The sequence below is a fragment of the Eublepharis macularius genome, chromosome 17, assembly GCF_028583425.1.
Source record: "Eublepharis macularius isolate TG4126 chromosome 17, MPM_Emac_v1.0, whole genome shotgun sequence".
Taxonomy (NCBI): domain Eukaryota; kingdom Metazoa; phylum Chordata; class Lepidosauria; order Squamata; family Eublepharidae; genus Eublepharis; species Eublepharis macularius.
Genome location: NC_072806.1, coordinates 38533397 through 38551789, shown reverse-complemented (window position 1 = coordinate 38551789; position 18393 = coordinate 38533397). Strand labels below are relative to the sequence as shown.

Below are 18393 nucleotides of genomic sequence, written 5' to 3'. Positions count from 1 at the left end.
TGTATTTCTGCCTTTACTGGGTTGTTGTGACAATAAAATGGAAAAGGGGAGAATGATGATATAACCTGCTTTGGGTCCCCATTGAGGAGAAAAGCAGGTACAATATCTAAATAAATATCATGTAGCCTGTGTGAAGGTCCACATACGTGTTATTTTTTTGTGCAAGCAAAAATTCTGTAATTTATGCAGTGGCCTTCTGTAGCCTAGTTTGCCATAGTTCGTCTCTTGCAACCACCATCTCCTACTCCTGTTCAGGGGCTTGGCAGATGCCCAATTTTATTCAATCATGAATACAGAGTTTAATGATGTTCCTTTTCCATGACTTCATGTTTTGATTAATTCTTTTGTTCTGTGGAAATACTGCTCTGTAACTCTTTTATAATTATGAAGTCTCTCTGTTTGTATGTTCAGGCCTTGCTTGTGCTTCATCAGTTGGACAGCATAGACTTGTGGAATCCAGATGCCCCTATAGAGACATTTTGGGAGATCAGGTAAGCAGCTCACCTGTCTTGGGCTGGGCAACACTGGCTTTCCTGGGAACGAGGCATGGGTAAAAGGTATATCTACATCTTAACTCCAATGCAGGATTGAATTGGATGTTCTAATAAACAGGGACAGAGTGTTTCCCTAAATCTGATCCAGAGGAGTTAGCCGTGTTAGTCTGTAGTAGCAAAATCGAAAAGAGTCCAGTAGCACCTTTGAGACTAACCAACTTTACTGCAGCATAAGCTTTTGAGAATCACAGTTCTCTTCATCAGATGTATGGAGGGTAAGAAGAAACTGGTCAGATGTATAGGGGGAGGGGGGAGTAGATGCAATCAGTAGCTTCTGATAATGGGATCAGTTACTTTTGGTAATGAGATAACCATTCATAGTCCCTATTCAATCCAAGCCTGACTGAGTCAAATTTACATATGAATTCCAATTCAGCAGCTTCCCTTTGGATTCTGTTTTTGAAAGGTTTCTGTTGAACTACAGTGACCTTTAAGTCCTTGATGGAATGTCCTGGTAGATCGAAGTGTTCTCCTACTGGTTTCTGGATGTTGCCATATTTAATGTCAGATTTGTGTCCATTTATTCTTTTGCACAGAGGTTGGCTGGTTTGTCCAATGTGCAGAGCAGATGGACATTGTTGGCACATGAGGGCATATATCAGATTGGAGGATGAGCAGCTGTAAGAGCCAGAGACAGTGTAGTTGATGCCATTTTGTCCTGTAATCGTATTTCCTGGGTAGATATGAGGGCAGAGCTGGCATCTGGGTCTGTTGCAGGGCCTGGTACCTGTGCTGGTGACTCTGCTGGTTGATTCATGATTGTAAGTGAGAAGTCGTTTCAGGTTGGCTAGCTGTCTGTAGGCAAAGAGAGGTCTTCCACCCAGGGCTTCTGAAAGAGAGGCATCATTTTCCAGGATGGGTTGTAGCTCACTGATGATACGTTGGATGGGTTTGAGCTGGGAACTGTAGGTGACAACCAGTGGTGTTCTGTTGTTAGTTCCTTTATGTTTGTCTTGGAGCAGACTGTTTCTGGGTACTACTGGCCCTATTGATTTGTTTCTTCACTTCATTTGGTGGGTACTGTAGTCCCAAAAATGCTTGTTGTAAATCTCTTAAGTGGGAGTCCCGATCAAGAGCATTGGAGCAGATACGGTTGTAACGTGAGGCTTGGCTGTAGACAATAGACCGAGTGGTATGTTTAGGGTGGTAGCTGGAGGCTTGTAGATACGAGTATCGGTCTGTGGGTTTCCGAGATAAGGTGGTATTTATCTGTCCGTTATGTAAATATGATGATGCCCTTCTTCTCAGTTGAAATGGGAGTCTGAGACAGACCAGTCCATCGAACTATTATTTTAGTCTAACTTTTAGTGCAGTCCTAAGCAGAGTTATGTTCTATGTCATTTGAAATCAACGGGCTTAGGAGGCAAGTATTTGAAGGGGGTGAAGCCAAAGAAGAGGGCATCTGTTGCTCCTTCTCCCATCCGTCTTCGCCGAGTCCTTCTTTAAACTGCCTCCAAAGCATATGCTAATTAGTGGAAAGGTCTTGTCTGTTAGAGAGGGCTGCACGGTTAGTTGACCCCCCCCCCATCCCAGCATTTAGTTTGTGGCTAGCCAGGTCTGTCTTACCTTTGATTGAGCTACCAAACTGCTGTTCTCGCTGCTTCAGTTGGCTTCACGAATAGCCAGTGGTCATTAGTTGATCATACTAGTAATAAATACATAGAATTAATGGTAGGTAATAAAAAATAGTTGTTTTAACATCACACATGCTCTGCCTTTCCATGCATCAGGTTCCAAGGGTGGCTTAACAGTATAAAATAAACCAAACAATTTGAAAGCCAAAAGAACAAAGAACCGGAGTGGCTTGAAAGAACGAGAGCTGTGTGTTTCTAATTAGCTTAACAGCTCTGCAAAGCAAACGCGACCTCTTACAGCCAGATTGATACTGGAAAGTGCTGATCTGAAAAATGGCTTATTGACACGCATTTATTGCTACTAAGAGAATGTATAGTAAGATTTGTATTATAAAATTTGTTAAGTTATGGAGTTGTTATAGAATAAAGTGTTAAATGTTTTTTTAAAAGCAGAGGACGATACAACAGCCTTTAAAAAATCATAACCTTGGTTGCATAAAGCAGGGGTCACTGAGGGGGGAGGAGACGGGGGGGCGGATAGCTGTGAATTTCTTGTGTGTGATTAGGTGACGTTGGGCTAATCACACACGCTCAGCCTCACTGGCCTCACAGGGTTCTTGTAAGGATAAAATGGAGGTGAGGAGAATAATGCAAGGCGCTTTGGGTCCCCATTGGGAAGTAAGCAAATACAGTTGTAAATTGATTCGTGAAATCACTCGTCGGTTCTATCGTAGTGAGTCCCACCCACCCACCCCCCGCCCCCCTCTTTCATAAGCCAGCAAACCATTCATCCCTTGGAATGGTTAGACTCGAATCTTGTGCATACTCTGCACTACCTGAAAGGGATACGCGTATTCGACAATGAGGGTGCAGGTTGATCTTCTGTGGGGCTGAAGCATTTGTGTATCGGCTGCCGCTGGTTTGGAGCAAGCTGCCTGTTTCAGATACTGTAATTTGGTGCTTTGGAAAACACTTGAATCATGGGATGCTGACTGTCACTTTCTGATCTTGTGTTCTGGCAGTTCACAGATGCTGTTTTGTATTTGCAAGAGACTCACAACCAACCAGATTCTTAGCAGCACAGAAATTCTCAAGTGGCTGCGAGAGATCCTGATCTGCAGGAACCAGTTTCTTCTGAAAAACAAAGTAAGTGGATGCCTTAGACCTCCTCTCCTCCATAATGGATAGGTCTTGATTAATACGAAATGTGACTAGCTCTAGCTGTTCTTTAATGCTCCTGCTAGGTAAAGGAAATAAAAAATATCAGACGGCTTAAAGCTTGCTGAGAGTTGGCAGCCATGCCCCTTCAGGGAAAGCATAGCCCTCTCCCAGGAGCCTTTCCCCCTCCACCTAGTTGTTTCATGAATTAGGATGGCTCCTTTGGACGAGGTTTGTTTGCTCAGGTTTGTTACGGGGTTGTGGGTACCATCGAGCCCGCTGGAGGATGGTTGTCATGCCTCTGGGCCCACCGGTCTCCATGCAACAGTCACAACATTTGCACAGATTTCAACACATGGTTGGTTCAAGCAGTGCAAAATTAGGGAAGTTACGGTGTGGTTCTTGGCCTGCCCATGTTGGTCTTCACTAGTCTTAACTAGTCATTGTGTCCAGTGTGTGGACCTTTGGCAGAGCCCAGCAGTGGGCCAGGAGCTCCTGCATCCCTGGGACACGGAGGCTCCGCCCTTTGAGCGCCTCGTCTAGGCAACCTCCAGTTAGCGCAATGCCAGCAGCCGAGCGCTTGCATGCCAGCGGCACCATCCACCATGTGACCCAGAGGTCCCTCTTTCGATCGGCTTCCCCATCCTACTCTGCACTCTTTGCCTCTAAATCCAGGGTGAAAATGAGCCCTCTTTTCTTCTTCTTTTTTTAATGAGTTGTATTTAACTTTTCAAAGATATTTACAAGAATAACATTGAAATTATTACATATTGTTATAACTATAATAATACAAGCACTGATCAATGTAATAACTGTTATATACTTAAAATTTTCAACTATCCAATTACACAATCTAATAATTAATTTTTTAAGTGCATATATCTTTTCAGAAGTTTTGCTTTATGTTATGTAAGAGATTTGACATCATATTTTAAGTATTTTCTAATTCTGTTATCTCTTTGATTGGGAATCCAGTATTGTCTGGTATAATGTATTTGATGGTTTTATGTCATTTTTGGTGATATACTCAATAAATGGCGACCACTTCTCATAAAATCGTGTTGTCTTTATACTTCCAAATGATTGTTGAAGTCCCATTTGTAATTTTTTCTACGATAAGGTAGTCCCAGATTTTTGTAAATCATTGATTGACTGTCGGTGTTGTTTTTTTGTATTCCATTTTTCTGTGATCGGGGGTTTTGCTGCTACAAGGAAGCCCTCTTTTCTGCTTAACTGCCAGTTTGGTCTCTGTGACGTTTGCTTGATTTAGAGATGTTTGCAGTAAACAAACATATGAGCAGTCCACTTCTTGCCCTCCTCACTCCCCCTGTTGATTAATTGACCTGTCAGATAATGGTCATGTATTTTTTTAAAGAATTAACTTTCTTTTGAGCAACACAAAGATATGGTTGTTGGGGGTTTTCCGGGCTGTATTGCCGTGGTCTTGGCATTGTAGTTCCTGACGTTTCGCCAGCAGCTGTGGCTGGCATCTTCAGAGGTGTAGCACCAAAAGACAGAGATCTCTCAGTGTCACAGTGTGGAAAAGATGTAGGTCATTTGTATCTACTCAGGAGGGGTGGGGTTGAGCTGAGTCATTCTGTAAGAGTTTCCCAGGGTGTGGAATGCTAATGGCGGGAGGCTTCACTGTATCCTGAGGAGGTTCTTTTGCATATGGATTGGTGCTTGATGTGCTAATCTTCTCTGCAGGGCTATTGTCGGGTGTGGAGTGTTTTGTTGGCCTGGTGTTTTTCAGAACTGGAGCCCATGCTCTGTTCATTCTTAAGGTTTCTTCTTTCCTGTTGAAGTTTTGCTTATGCTTGTGAATTTCAATGGCTTCCCTGTGCAGTCTGACAAAGTAGTTGGAAGTGTTGTCCAGTATTTTGGTGTCCTGGAATAAGATACTGTGCCCTGTTTGAGTTAGGCTATGTTCAGCCACTGCTGATTTTTCAGGCTGTCCAAGTCTGCAGTGTCTTTCATGTTCTTTTATTCTTGTCTGGATGCTACGCTTTGTGGTCCCGATGTAAACTTGTCCACAGCTGCAGGGTATACGGTATATTCCTGCAGAGGTGAGGGGGTCTCTGCTGTCTTTTGCTGATCGTAGCATCTGTTGTATTTTTCGGGTGGGTCTGAATACTGCTTGAAGGTTATGCTTTTCCATAAGCTTTCCCATCTGATCAGTAATTCCTTTGATATATGGCAAAAACACTTTTCCTGTAGGTGACTGTTTTTCCTTGGATGTTTGATTCATCCTGGGTTTGATTGCTCTTCGGATTTCATTTCTGGAGTAGCCATTTGCCTGAAGTGCGTGGTTTAGATGATTAATTTCCTCATTGAGAAAGCGCGGCTCACATATCCGTCTTGCACGATCCACTAATGTTTTCATTATGCCTCTTTTCTGTCGGGGGTGGTGATTGGAGTTTTTGTGTAAGTACCGATCAGTGTGAGTTGGTTTCCTGTAGACCTTGTGACCTAACTGAAAGTTTGCTTTGCGGATGACCAAGGTATCCAGGAATGAGAGTTTTCCCTCACTTTCTTTCTCCATTGTGAATTGTATGTTCAGGTGGATGTTGTTGAGATGATTCAAAAACTCCCTCAATTCTTCCTCCCCATGGCTCCAAATGATGAATGTATCATCCACAAACCGGAACCATACACTGGGTTTGTGGGGTGCTGATTCTAGAGCTGTTTTTTCAAAGATACTTTAATAATCAGAGATATTTTTGTTAGTTACAAAATACAAATTGAGAAAGTTATTGTGAAGCAACTAAATTAACTTTTTGAAGAAGTAGTAATGAATTATACTACACTGCTACTTCCTTATGCCACAGTTCTGAGAGAAAGACAGGTTTATTAATATATAACTAATAAGCCTGCCTTTCTCCCAGAAATATGGCATAAACCTTATAAATATAAACAATTCACTGAACAACTGTTTGACTTTCCTCTTGAAACATTGGACCATGTGAAAAACATTTTAAAAATGAAATTAAAACAGAAATAGGGTCCTACTGAGGGCTGTAATTGGTGCCTAGGGATGCCTGTGAAGAGATGGGCCTTCGGCTGCGTGGGCCCTGGGCCATGAATTAGACTCGGGGAGGGGGAAATTGGGCAGCCAAGGTAGCTATTTTAAAATAGGCAGGATATTTTCCCCCTGGCTAGCCCCAGACAATAACTGGGCTGTCGCATTCTGAACCACCTGCAGTCTGGGTTGTCTTGTTGATCCTTTTCTCCCAAAATCTTTCAGAAGATAACCCACTTGGAGCTCCATGCTTTTATGGGTCGTCCTTTCCTTCACTTAGATTTCCCCCCATAACAGGTGGCTAGTCAAATGGAATCTTGAAGGGGTTTTTTATATTCTATATATTCTTCCTATCTCTCAACCATACTCGGATGTACATGCTCATCTGAAGGGGACTGGATGTGACACACACCCTTTGTCGTGCAGCTTATTGCCTTCTGGTTGTTCGAACATGAAGATCCTCTTTCCGTTAGCAGGTTCTTTGAAAAAAAAGAATCAGTCGGCTGCAGGAGTAGGGGACACCTCCCCCCCCCCCACACACACTTTCTTCCGAAACCCATTCTTCCTCCAGCTTCCATGGTGCACAATTGCAAGTTACTGACCCAGTCTAGAGGAGTCAGCCGTTTTAGTCTGTAGTAGCAAAATCAAAAAGAGTCCAGCAGCACCTTTAAGACTAACCAATTTTATTGTAGCATAAGCTTTCGAGAACCACAGCTCTCTTTGTCAGATGCATGACCCAGTCTGCCTCTTTGGTTTGAAGTGAGCGGGATATGACTGATTGTATTTTTTGATCTTTTATTTCCCATAGTTTTAAAAGCCTCTGGTGGGGTGTGGTATGGATTGGGTAGAGGCAAGAAAATACTGACCTTTGTCCTGGAAGGTTATGGGGCGCATAGTTTCTTTGGCTGTAACCCAAATTGCCATAACAAATGTATAAAAATAAAGAATAAATAAAAGGAGTAAGGGGAATAAAAACTTATAAAATCCAGGCACTTGGGGATAGATGGGCTTCCAGTAGAGCAAACTGCTTGAATGAAAAGCTCACACAGTTATGGCCAAAATTGCTAAAGAAGGTTTGTATAACCTGTTTCCAACCAAAGCCACTCAGCAATGTGTGCCTAAGGAGTCCGCAGAGGAAGGCTTCAGATACTGCTGAGCAGAGTGGCAGGACACAGCCCCCTGCATTCCGCTTGCCAGTGGCGATGTGAACCAGGTTTGGGAACAGAATTCCTTCCTGACTCCCTACCCACCTGTTTTGGGATATGTTTCCTAGTGTCACGTAGCTCAGCTTAAAAAGGCGGCTGTTCTTCTGCTACAAGCAAAACTGACATTCATGCATTATAAGTTCAAAACCTTTTATGCCCCCAAAGAGGTCCTAACTTCAAAGATCCCATTTTCTCCTTTGATTGTCACCTGTAACCCCATCTTGCAGTTTCTTTTTATCCTCCCTATAGAACTTGGGTGATTTTTTAATCCTTGTTTTTTCTTTCTTCTTTCTAGCAATCAGATAGGAGTTCCTGTCATTTCCTCTTCCTTTACGGTGTAGGATGTGATGTTACTGGAAGCGGAGCTAATCAGATTTCCCTTGATCATGAAGAGATGATGCGCTGTACCCCAGGAGCTACGCTCAGGAAGGGCAAGGGGAGTTTCTGCATAGTAAGTTGCAGTTTGGCAAGAACTGCCTTGCTCAGCACAGCTGAGGCACTTGACAGACGTTCGGTGCTGTTGTCTTTTGTCCATGAGAGGATATCTAGAGTAGAGATGGGCACAAACTGGGAAAAAACAAACCGTGTGGTTCATGGTTTCCGTTGCCTAGGAAACTGATTGATTACCGCCAGGCTGTCTGCAGTGATGAACTGAAAAATGAACCAAATGAACTGGCCTAAAGTTCGTGACGGTTTTGTCAGAAATGGGCTCTGATGCATCACTGGTTCGTGAACCACGAACAGGTCTGGTTCGTGCCGAACTTTGGTTTATATTTCGGTTCACCCCTGCCTTGAGTCAAGACCAGCCTTACAACCTACGTGACTGGCCTGCCCATGTAACTTTGGTTCAGGAGTGTAAGTTTCCACAGGCCCAGTTTTGGCCTGGCCCCTGAGAAGAATGAACAGGCCTCTTAATCAGCTGTAGAACCTGCAGCCTGTTCTCAAGGGAAGATGTCCTTGGGTGGAAGGGAGTATCAGCTCCAGTCGCCCTCCTCAGTTTCTCATGCTAGCAACACTGTTACCTAAGTGTGCCCTGATCGGCTGACAGCCTTTGAGAAGATGGCTCCTCACAGCACCGTGGATCCGATCTGATCCTCTCTATAACCATTCTATCAGCATGTGAGAGGGGCTCTTTGCTGCATGACAGATACCAGGATGACCAGAGCTGCCTGGCATGGTTTAGACTTTGCTTTCTGTTTGTGAGTTGGAGCAACGCCTGGAAGGCTCCATCAGAGATGCAAGTTAGCAAGCCTTTTAATGTCTAGTCAGTTAATTGTAGTTAGCATAGACAAGCTGTTACTTTCATTTGCCTTTTTGCTCCGTGCTTAATAGAGTGGTTCCTGCCCTGCATACACTCTTCCTAATCTGAATTTAATAAACAGAATATATTTTACTTCTGGTGTCAAGAGTTGCTGACTGAATGTGTGCCTTTACTCCCAGAATTGCACCCAGAGGTTGAAAAGTCTCAGACTTGAGGGCCAGATTCCCCACAAGGGGTATCAAGTGGCTGTCAGTTCAGTGCTAGGAAATGGTAGCCGGAGCTCTCAGGGTCTAGACAGAGGGTCAACCTGTGGCTGGGCTGCACCATGTTAGGCTGCAGTGCAGGGGGGGGGCTTGCCGGAACACTCATGCTTAAAAAATAAAACCCTGCACAGAGAAAACTAGGGACAGTGGTAAGCTAGGTTCCTGTTCCCTAGCTTTCCACCAAGGACCGACTTTTGGGGAGGTTCTGGAGCGTACCCTACCTGAACTTTGTGAGAGCCCCCTCACTGCCCTCAGTGATCACTCCGCCCTTGAAAAACGGGAGGTTTCCATACGCGACAGGGAGGTCTGCTGTCTGAAGCAGGGCTCGGGGGGGGGGGGGCTTTGCAGGAGACCGCTGGAGGCTAGAAGAGCCCGGCAGAGCAGCCCATGTCAGTGGGGCAGTTCCCGAGGCCGCGATGTCTGGGAGGCTGCTTGGTTTCAGAAATGGGGGGGCGCCTACAGCTGCCAGTTAAACGTTGTAGCACTGCAGGTCACAGACTGGCTTTACTTATTAATATTTATTTTATTTAAGTTATGTCATTTATAGTTTGCCTTCCTCAGGGTGGATTAGATAGTGTGAGATTAGTACACTCAATATCAAGGACATTTCCATAAACAATGCCTTAGGATATATAAATGCAAGTTTAAGAGACATAACATTTTCAGAAATCCAATACAGAGTTGAAGAAATGCTGATGCAGAGCACAAGCAATTCTAGGGCTGACAGACAACCTAGAACTACTCGGTAGGATCATACTTAAAGCAACAGGTAGTACATAGGAGCACATACGAAGGTATTTAGGGGAAGCTCAAAGTTCATTGTGGCCCCAGCTGACCATTTTTGTCTAGTCTCTGTTTTCTTGTGCAAAACGGAATTGTTCAGAAGAGCACTTATGTAAAGGGGAATGCGATTATAGCTTTAATCTCTGTTTTAAAAGTAGGACATTTCATTGCACTGTTTTTATTGCGTTGCTTTTAAATTTTGTAAATAATCTTTTGTCTCAGTGAGAAAGGCAGACTATAAATTAATACATTACTGTGGCCGGTGCATTAAGCAGTGAAGCAGAATTTTCAGCTTCACTGCATCCGTGGGTCTTACAATCCACAGAAGGTTAGTATCCGCCCCCTCCTCCCCCTGGTTGCCATTGCCGTATACTGGAGTTTTATATTCAGATAATACTTAGCATTTTAAATTGCACTTTGGGTGGTAGAAGCGCTGTGTATACTTCATTGTTTCATTCTGACAACAGCCCTTTAAGGTAGGTCAGTATTATTATTCCCATATTGCAGGCAGGAAGCTGAGAGTGTGGTTTGCCTATGACAACCTGCTGTGTTCCAGGCAGAGGCAAAATTTGAACTGGGGACCTGTTGATCCCTGCTCAGGCTCTCAGCCCACTGCACTCCATCAGCTCTTACTTTACTGCAGTGAAATCTCTTTTCAGTTCAGTAACTATCCCAGCGAGCATGGTAAGGCAGCTCTGGCAAAGCGCAAGTATTGTTTGTGTTACTTTGTCTGAGGGTAAGGCATACAATCTCTTCATTGTATGTGTGGAGAGAAGCAGACTGGAAATCAGAACTCTGTTCTGGACAATTTGTTTTAACATGACTTAATAGGCAAAACACATAATAGCGAAATAATATTTTGTTTATTTATGACATTATAGTCCTCCTTTCTCACTGAGACTCAAGATGCCTGTTTGCATATATGCCATTAATATATTCTGTGTTCTGTACTGGTCCTCTGAGGGCCTGAGAAGTTTCTTATTGATGTTAAGGCGGTAGGTTATCTCACAAGTATTTACTTTCTCTTTCCCTGCTGCCTCCAGAAGTGTTCTTGAAGGCTGTTTGCGGCCAGCTCGAAATGTATCTTTCTTGGGAACTGAGATGATTTCATTCTTTGTTCTGTCTAGCCTAAACCTAGCTTCTACCTTTCACCCCCCTGGCTCTTTTGCACCCAAAACTTTAACGGCCCTTGTCCTGATGGCGGGAACATTCCCTGTAACTAACATCACAAACCCCATTTACATCACTTCTGCCAATTCACTTGTCTGAGCACCCTGAACTTGCTGAATCTCTAATAAAGTTACTTCAACCAATACACCTGCATGCTTGCTGTGGAGAACTTGTGGGATTCTATCTGCCGAGGACTGACAATTACACAGTGTGACTTAGAACAGTCAGTTTCAAGGACATTTCAATAATCAATGTAATATGGTATATTAATACAGATATACAAACATTTAAGACCAGCCAAAGCTGCTATGGTGGAGCATAGGGAGAGAGGTGGTTCCATAGATAAGTCAAACCAAGGTCATGGAGAACTTAGTATGTGATAGCTAATACCTTGAATTGAACCCAGTAACTGATAGGTAGCCAGTGGAGTGACTGCAGAACGAGAATAAGGTTCATGCTCCTCCTAGCTCCTGATAATAATCGAGCTGCAGCATTCTGCACCAAATGGAGGAGTAAGCACCGACCAACATTCACTGCCAGGTGGATGTTACAAGCCTTATTTCTTGTCAGTCTTTGTTCCTGTTCTGCTACCCCTTTCCGGCATCCTGTCTCTGCTTTCGTCTCTTGTTTTCTTCTCTTCAGATCTTTACCCACCCCACCATTGCCAAGTTTCCACTTCCTGTTCTGTACTCTGCCCTTTGTTCACCCTTGGCTCCATAACCTACCAAAGTGGGCATGACTTTGTAGGCCCACATCCTTCTTTCAGAACTTGGGCATAATCTCTCTCTCTCTCTCTGATGGTTTTGTGTTGTGGAGCTAAGAAACAAACAAGCAGTTCAGCGGTAGCATGTCAGACGAAGACTGGTGCCTGCTGTTTTTCTGCCCTGACTTCTCCTTTTAAGATGCAAACCACTTTGGAAAAGAGATGGCATTTTGTATAGCTGCCCTACGGCTGGTTCACACTGGAGTTTGGCCGCAGAGCCATGCCTCGGGATTCGGCACTCTCTCCTAAGAATACAGCTCTGTCTCACGTTTCCTGTTTTGACAAACTAGTTTGTTGCATCATCAAACCTTATTTCTTTATTTGTACTTTTTCTCTGCTTTCAACTAAAAAAGTTGCTTGTTTTAATAGGAAATCAAATAAATATCAGTATGTAATTTCATTGTCATCTCAAGTCTTTCCTGTGCTCCAACGACGGCCTTCTGGTTTCCACTTCCCAGGTGGTGGGCTTCTTGTGGTCTGCTAGAGACGGTTCTTTTTCTATAGCCGCTCCTACTTCGTGGCACAGGCCCCCTGAGGAGGGGAGGGGGCACTGCCTTTAGGCGTTTTTAGGAAGCACTGTATGTCCGTTTCATTTGTGAAGGCTTTGACTGGGGTTTATGCTACAGGCATTTCTTGAGGGGGGGCGGAAAGTAAACGGGTTTCTACCGTATTTTGTATGTTTTTAACCATTGAAATTGTAAGGTGTCTTGAACAATGGAAAGGCATGAAATCCAGGTACGATGGAAGGGTACCTGGTGGCCATCTCTTCATCCTCTGGCCTCTCTCAACCTTTTCCATAAATGACATTGTGGCTCTAAACCAGAATTCCAAAGCAGGAAGTGAAGAGGGAACAGGTGCAGGTGGAAGTGTGTGAACTCTGGGCATGTCCTAAGGACCATACCATGATTTGGCCATTGCATGTGATCTGTGCCAGTGTCTAATGGGACAGAGGCATCATCACTTGCGGTCTTCAGATGATGGCACCAAAGTAGCACAGTTCATCTTGCATGTATTGTTGAAGGCCGGAAAATCCACAACAACCATCTTGGAAGTGTTTCTGAAGAGTAATTCCTGCTCTGTGTGTGTTGTGACTTCTCACTCCCCCTCTATCCTGTCTTCCAAGGAAAGCACTGCAGGTTGCAGCGGGACACCGATCTGTCGCCAAGCCCAGACGAAGCTGGAGGTCGCGCTCTACATGTCTCTCTGGAGTCCAGATACCGAGGCTGTACTTGTTGCAATGTCCTGTTTCCGGCATCTTTGTGAGGAAGCAGACATCAGGTGTGGAGTAGATGAGGTTTCGGTACACAACTTTTTGCCCAACTACAACACCTTTATGGAATTTGCATCTGTGAGCAATATCATGTCCACAGGTAAGAAGTTGGAGGCAAGAGTGCATTCTTTTTTCCAGACTCTGGTGTGCAGTGCAGTCCTAAACAGAGTTATACTTCTCTGAATCTGTTAAAGTCAGTGGTTTTAAAGGATTAACTCTGTTAGGATTGCACTGTTAAGAGTTTTGCTTTAAAGTTTAAAACAATTGGCAGAAATAACTGCCCTAGGACTGCAGACAGTATCCAAACTTACCCACAGAGGTATGAAAAATATATGAATTGTTTCTTTCAACATGCAGTTTTTATGTTTATTCTTTTTCAGTTTTGTGTGGTTCCAAGTTTCCTCTCCAGTTTTGTATGTGGGCGTGTGTTGTGGGTTTATGTAAAGTGAATGTGGGAATAGAATTATTTACCTCCATAGTACTGGGGTGTGAAAGACCCCACTGCGGTGTGAGAACTCATTAGCACAGTAGTTGTCTTTATTTTGATGCAGTACTTAAGATCAAGATGTTTTACCCATTAATTTACAAAAAACCAAGATTTCTCCCTGTGATTTTGAGTAGGAGGAAACAGTGTTTGAGGAAGGGGGTTTAGTCTGTTTTTTTTTAAAGAATTTTTATTGGATGGGTTTACAAACATAAACATAATAATCATTATCATTTTCCACCCCATTGCATTTTCCCCATCCTTTCCCCTCCTCCCTTTTCTAATGACTCCCAACAGTTTTCCATACCCAACTTAACCTAAAGAATATATACTATATATTCTTAAGATCTATGATAATATATATAATATATATCTATATAATACATACTAATCTAGTCTATTTAATTGTATTAACTATCTTAATATAATACTTATCTAAATTAAGAGTATAAAAATTATATAAGTATATAATAGGTACATATACTAACTAAAAGAAAAAAAAATATATATATAATATACTATTCCTTAAATACCTATTATCTATATTATAAATCTATTGCTTCTGTTACATCACTAAAATATCATATATACTCCCTACTGCCTATACAACCTTATTGTTCAACCTTATTACTTCCCATATGAATATGCTATCTTACTCTTAACTTTATAATACTATATTACTATAACTCTATACTAATCCAATAAAATATAATAAAATATACCCCGCAAGGGGGTTTAGTCTGGACAGACTTCCAAGACCTTGGATTGCAGACTCCAAATAGCAGAATCCATTCCATTGTAAATAAAGTTATATACAATAATATATAAAATTAGATATTTTCACGTCATTACCAAGTACCTCTCATTGGTTTTTTTAAAAAAATGTAACTTCATTGATTTCAATTTCAACCCAGTCTCAGATTTGTGAAGTGGTTTTTCAAAAAATAAATGTAGTGAAATTAAAGCTTAAAATAAAAGCAGCCAAAAGTATTGGTATTCAGAGCTAAAGAGGTTGGATGTGCTTGAAATTACTGATTAGGGATGTGTACAGTTCGGTTCTGAATTCGGATTAAAACACCAAATTTTGGCTGATCCGGTAAAATCCAGGTATTCCAACTCAAAAATCAGGTATCCAAAATTTTTAGAGAATTTTCAAAAAAAGTTTGCAGGAAACTGCAGGAAACTTTGCAGGAGAAATACCACCCTCAGCCCCCTGGATAGCTCCCAGATATTTTTACCATAGGGAAGAATGGAGAATGTGTGGGGGCACCTTATTTAGGGGCCTATAAAATTGTGCCCTGGGGTCCAATCTTCATGAAAGTTGGGGGATCTTTAGAGGATAGTCAGGAGTAGATTCCCTCCAAATTTGGTGAAGTTTGATTGAAAAATTACCCCTCCAGCCCACCAGATATCTTCCCGTGTGATTATCCCATAGAAAACAATGGCCAAATTTTTCAGAAATACCCAAACCGAATTAGAGAATGAATTTGGAACAGTTAGATTAGAGAATCAATTTGTTAACAGTTTTATCGCATGTTGACTTTTATTGGTGTATTTGTTTATATTTGTATTTGAACCCAACCTGCAGACTCACTTTTTAAGCTGCTTTAAAAATAGTGTGTGTGCGCATTTGTGTGTATGTTAAATATTGAGATCTCCTTGTTGGGCTTATCCTACATTGAAGCAAAGTTATTCATAAGAAGATCAGCTGAGCTAGAAACCCAAACACATAAGCAATTCTAATGCTTTAAAAGGTTGTGGTTTAATTATTCTCTTGCCAGTCCTTTTGACTGAGAATCTTCGTTCGTAAAGAAAATGATGATCATGCATAAATGACCTTTTTGTTGAAGACTGTTTTTGACTACCTGCCCTTAGGAAGAGCAGCTCTCCAGAAACGAGCAATGGCACTGTTAAGGCGAATTGAGCACCCGACACCAGGTAACACCGAGGTACAGCTTCTCATTTTCCCTTTTATGCAGATACTGGTCCTTCCTTGAAACCCTGTAGCTTTCCATTAAGCATGGAGCCAGATTGTGCTTTCTGGTCTGTTTTGTAGGATGCTCAGAACAACTCTTTTTTTCTGCTGTTTTTTAGGCTTGGGAAGATACCTATCTAAAATGGGAGACAGCTACAAAACATATCCTCAACTATCCAAAGACTAAAATGGAAGATGGCCAGGTAAGAGGATGTAGAGACATCTTCCAGATCTGTTACTCTACTTTTTTTGACTCTTTAGCTCACGTTACCATTCAGGGAAAGAAGACTGAAAGTATCTCCCCTCCTTGCTGGTTGACCTAGCTGGGATCTGGTCCCCTGCTTACCACTTACTTATGCTGCTCTGTAAATGCCTTGTTCATTCATCTGGTTTATTGAGGGACTGTGGTAGAGCACCTGCATGACACGGGGAAGGGCCATGGTCTGTCCCCCCCCGCCCCCAGGTTATCCCATCTTCCACCAGCCTCATCAAGGACCATCTAGTGCCACGGAACTGCTGAGATTTTGCTTTAATTATATAAATCACTCCTAGAAGCCAGCTCTTGAGTTTGACAGCCACACCCTAGTCAAGGGGCCAATCTGCCACCCATCGCCTGCTTCTTCCAAGGTCCCAGGGCTGCTCCCAGGTTGTCTTTGTTGTTGGCTTTGGCTACTGTACCCTGATTGCGAGCCCTCAGGCACCAGTGATGCAGCCTGCCATAAGGCCTCCTCCCTGGGCCCCAGGGAGGGTCTGATCTCTCCAGATTGCTGAGACCCCAGGCCTTGTTGGCCCCTCCTTCTTAGCTTCCCGCCTGCACTAGCCAGCTGATTCCTCACTCACTTCCTCCTGCTGGAGCCTTTTATCCCCCACTTCCTTTAGCCACGCCCAATTCCTGACTTTCTTGACGTCAGGGAGGCTAATGCTGGCTGTCCTTCCTCCTGCCGGCTCCTTATTTACCCTTGTCCTTTTCTCTGCTCCAAAACTGCCCGATTGCCCTCTTAGGGCAGCACCTGTGCTCCCCTTCTCCCCAGACTTAGGGTGCCCTGGGGTGAGACAGGAAGGTTCCAGATTCAATCACTGGCATCTGTACTTAAGTATTACAGGCAGCCGTGTTGGGAAAGAGATCCATATTATACCCTTGATAGAAAATGAGCAGATTGTACAGGGCTAGATGGACCGGTGGTTTGACTCTGAATGAGGCAGCCTCGTGTGCTTATGCTGACATTTAGGAAGGACCCATAGCTTAGTGGCAGAACAGTCGCTTTACACTCAAAAAGTCCGATGGCCAGCCCCCAACATTTCACTGGGAACGTGTGAGAGAGGCCCTTTCATGGGAGAGCCTCTGCCAGTCGGCTTAGACCGTAGAGAGCCAGATGAACCGATGGTCTGACTTGGTATCAGGCCACTTCATATTTTTGTGTTACTCTGGAAAAAGATACGCTTTCCTCGCTTTCCTCAGAACTGTCCTTAGATCTCAAACAGCAATCTCCCAATCCCCGTCGGTCAGAGAGGAAGCTGGAACCCTCTTCTGATCAATGAATAACTTTTAGTAGCCTCTGTGAGTCTTCCTGGTTGGGATGCTGGACCATAGAGAATTGGTTCAGAATTTTTCTTGGGGAATAAACCCCCCTGGAAAGGCTTGGGCCACATCTGCCTCACCCTCTGTTACTTCCTGTAAAGCTGAGGCTTCCAGTATCCTCTCTCCCATGGTTCTCCTGAAGGAATGAGTGTCATACTCTATCTGAGAGCCCTTTGCACCTCTAGATCAAATAAGAAAAGACATGTGAACATTGCAGACTCTGCTTTGTTTTCTACCCACCCCTCCCCATGGTCAACTCCTTTCAGGTTACCGAAAGCCTCCACAAGACCATCGTCAAGAGGCGCATGTCCCATGTCAGCGGAGGAGGCTCCATAGACCTCTCGGACACTGACTCCCTGCAGGAATGGATCAACATGACGGGTTTCCTGTGCGCACTTGGAGGGGTGTGCTTGCAGCATCGCAGCAGTACAGGGTTTGCCACCTACAGCCCTCCCATGGGTCCCGTGAGCGAGCGCAAAGGCTCCATGATATCTATGATGTCGACTGAAGGCAACACAGAGAGCCCCGTGAGCAAATTCATGGACCGCTTGCTGTCCCTGATGGTCTGCACCCATGAGAAAGTGGGCCTGCAGATACGGACGAACATCAAAGATCTCATGGGGCTGGAACTGAGCCCAGCTCTTTACCCAATGCTGTTCAACAAGCTGAAGAGCATCATCAGCAAGTTCTTTGATTCTCAAGGGCAGGTAAAGCATCAACTGTGTCGCCTGATGCATACAAGGCCAGAGCCATGTTTCCTCTTTTGTTTTGATAATGTTTGAAACAGGCAGCCTAAGTTTTTAAATATAACAAAAGTAATTCTTGAAAAATAAATGCCTGAGTACTTGGATGCGTCTTGGAGCTGTTCCAGGATTAATCCAGCTCGTGGAGCTAAACTCACTTGGGATTAAAATGGCAGAAACTGCTTTCCTGGGATGATTCCTCAGGAGCTTCCCAGACGGGCTATCAGCCTCCAGAGAAGTACGGATGGTGCTACAGCAAGAAGCGTACTGAGCAGGGCCGGCGCCAGAGGTTTTAGCGCCTGCGGCGGCGTGCGCCTGCGCCTCCGCGTGGCGTGATGACGTCATCACAGACGTCATCACGCGCCGCAGGGGGGCTGGGCGGCGCACGGACCGCCGAGCGCAAAAGCTGCGGGCTGCTGCTGGAGCGGCGCGCACAGGCTGCTCTGTGCGCCGCCCCAGCAGCAGCTCATGGCTTCTGCGCTCGGCTGGGGCGGAGGAGTGCGCAGCGGAGCTGGCCTGGGCTGGCTACAGCTGCTGCTGCAGCCATCCAGCCAGCTCCGTGCCGCCGCCGCCGCCGCCGCCGCGCGCCCCA

At 44.1% G+C, this 18393-nt stretch overlaps 1 protein-coding gene across 2 annotated transcripts in view; it reads left to right on the top strand.

The window, feature by feature from the left end:
• Positions 1-18393, top strand: part of NF1 (neurofibromin 1) — a 290705-nt gene that overhangs the window by 60072 nt on the left and 212240 nt on the right. For both annotated transcript variants that reach the window (XM_055001104.1, XM_055001103.1), the window contains exons 15-21: positions 412-491; positions 3151-3274; positions 7806-7961; positions 12874-13120; positions 15380-15453; positions 15599-15682; positions 17325-17765. In XM_055001104.1, the coding sequence (XP_054857079.1) occupies positions 412-491; positions 3151-3274; positions 7806-7961; positions 12874-13120; positions 15380-15453; positions 15599-15682; positions 17325-17765 (1206 nt within the window). The remainder of the gene's footprint in view (positions 1-411; positions 492-3150; positions 3275-7805; positions 7962-12873; positions 13121-15379; positions 15454-15598; positions 15683-17324; positions 17766-18393) is intronic.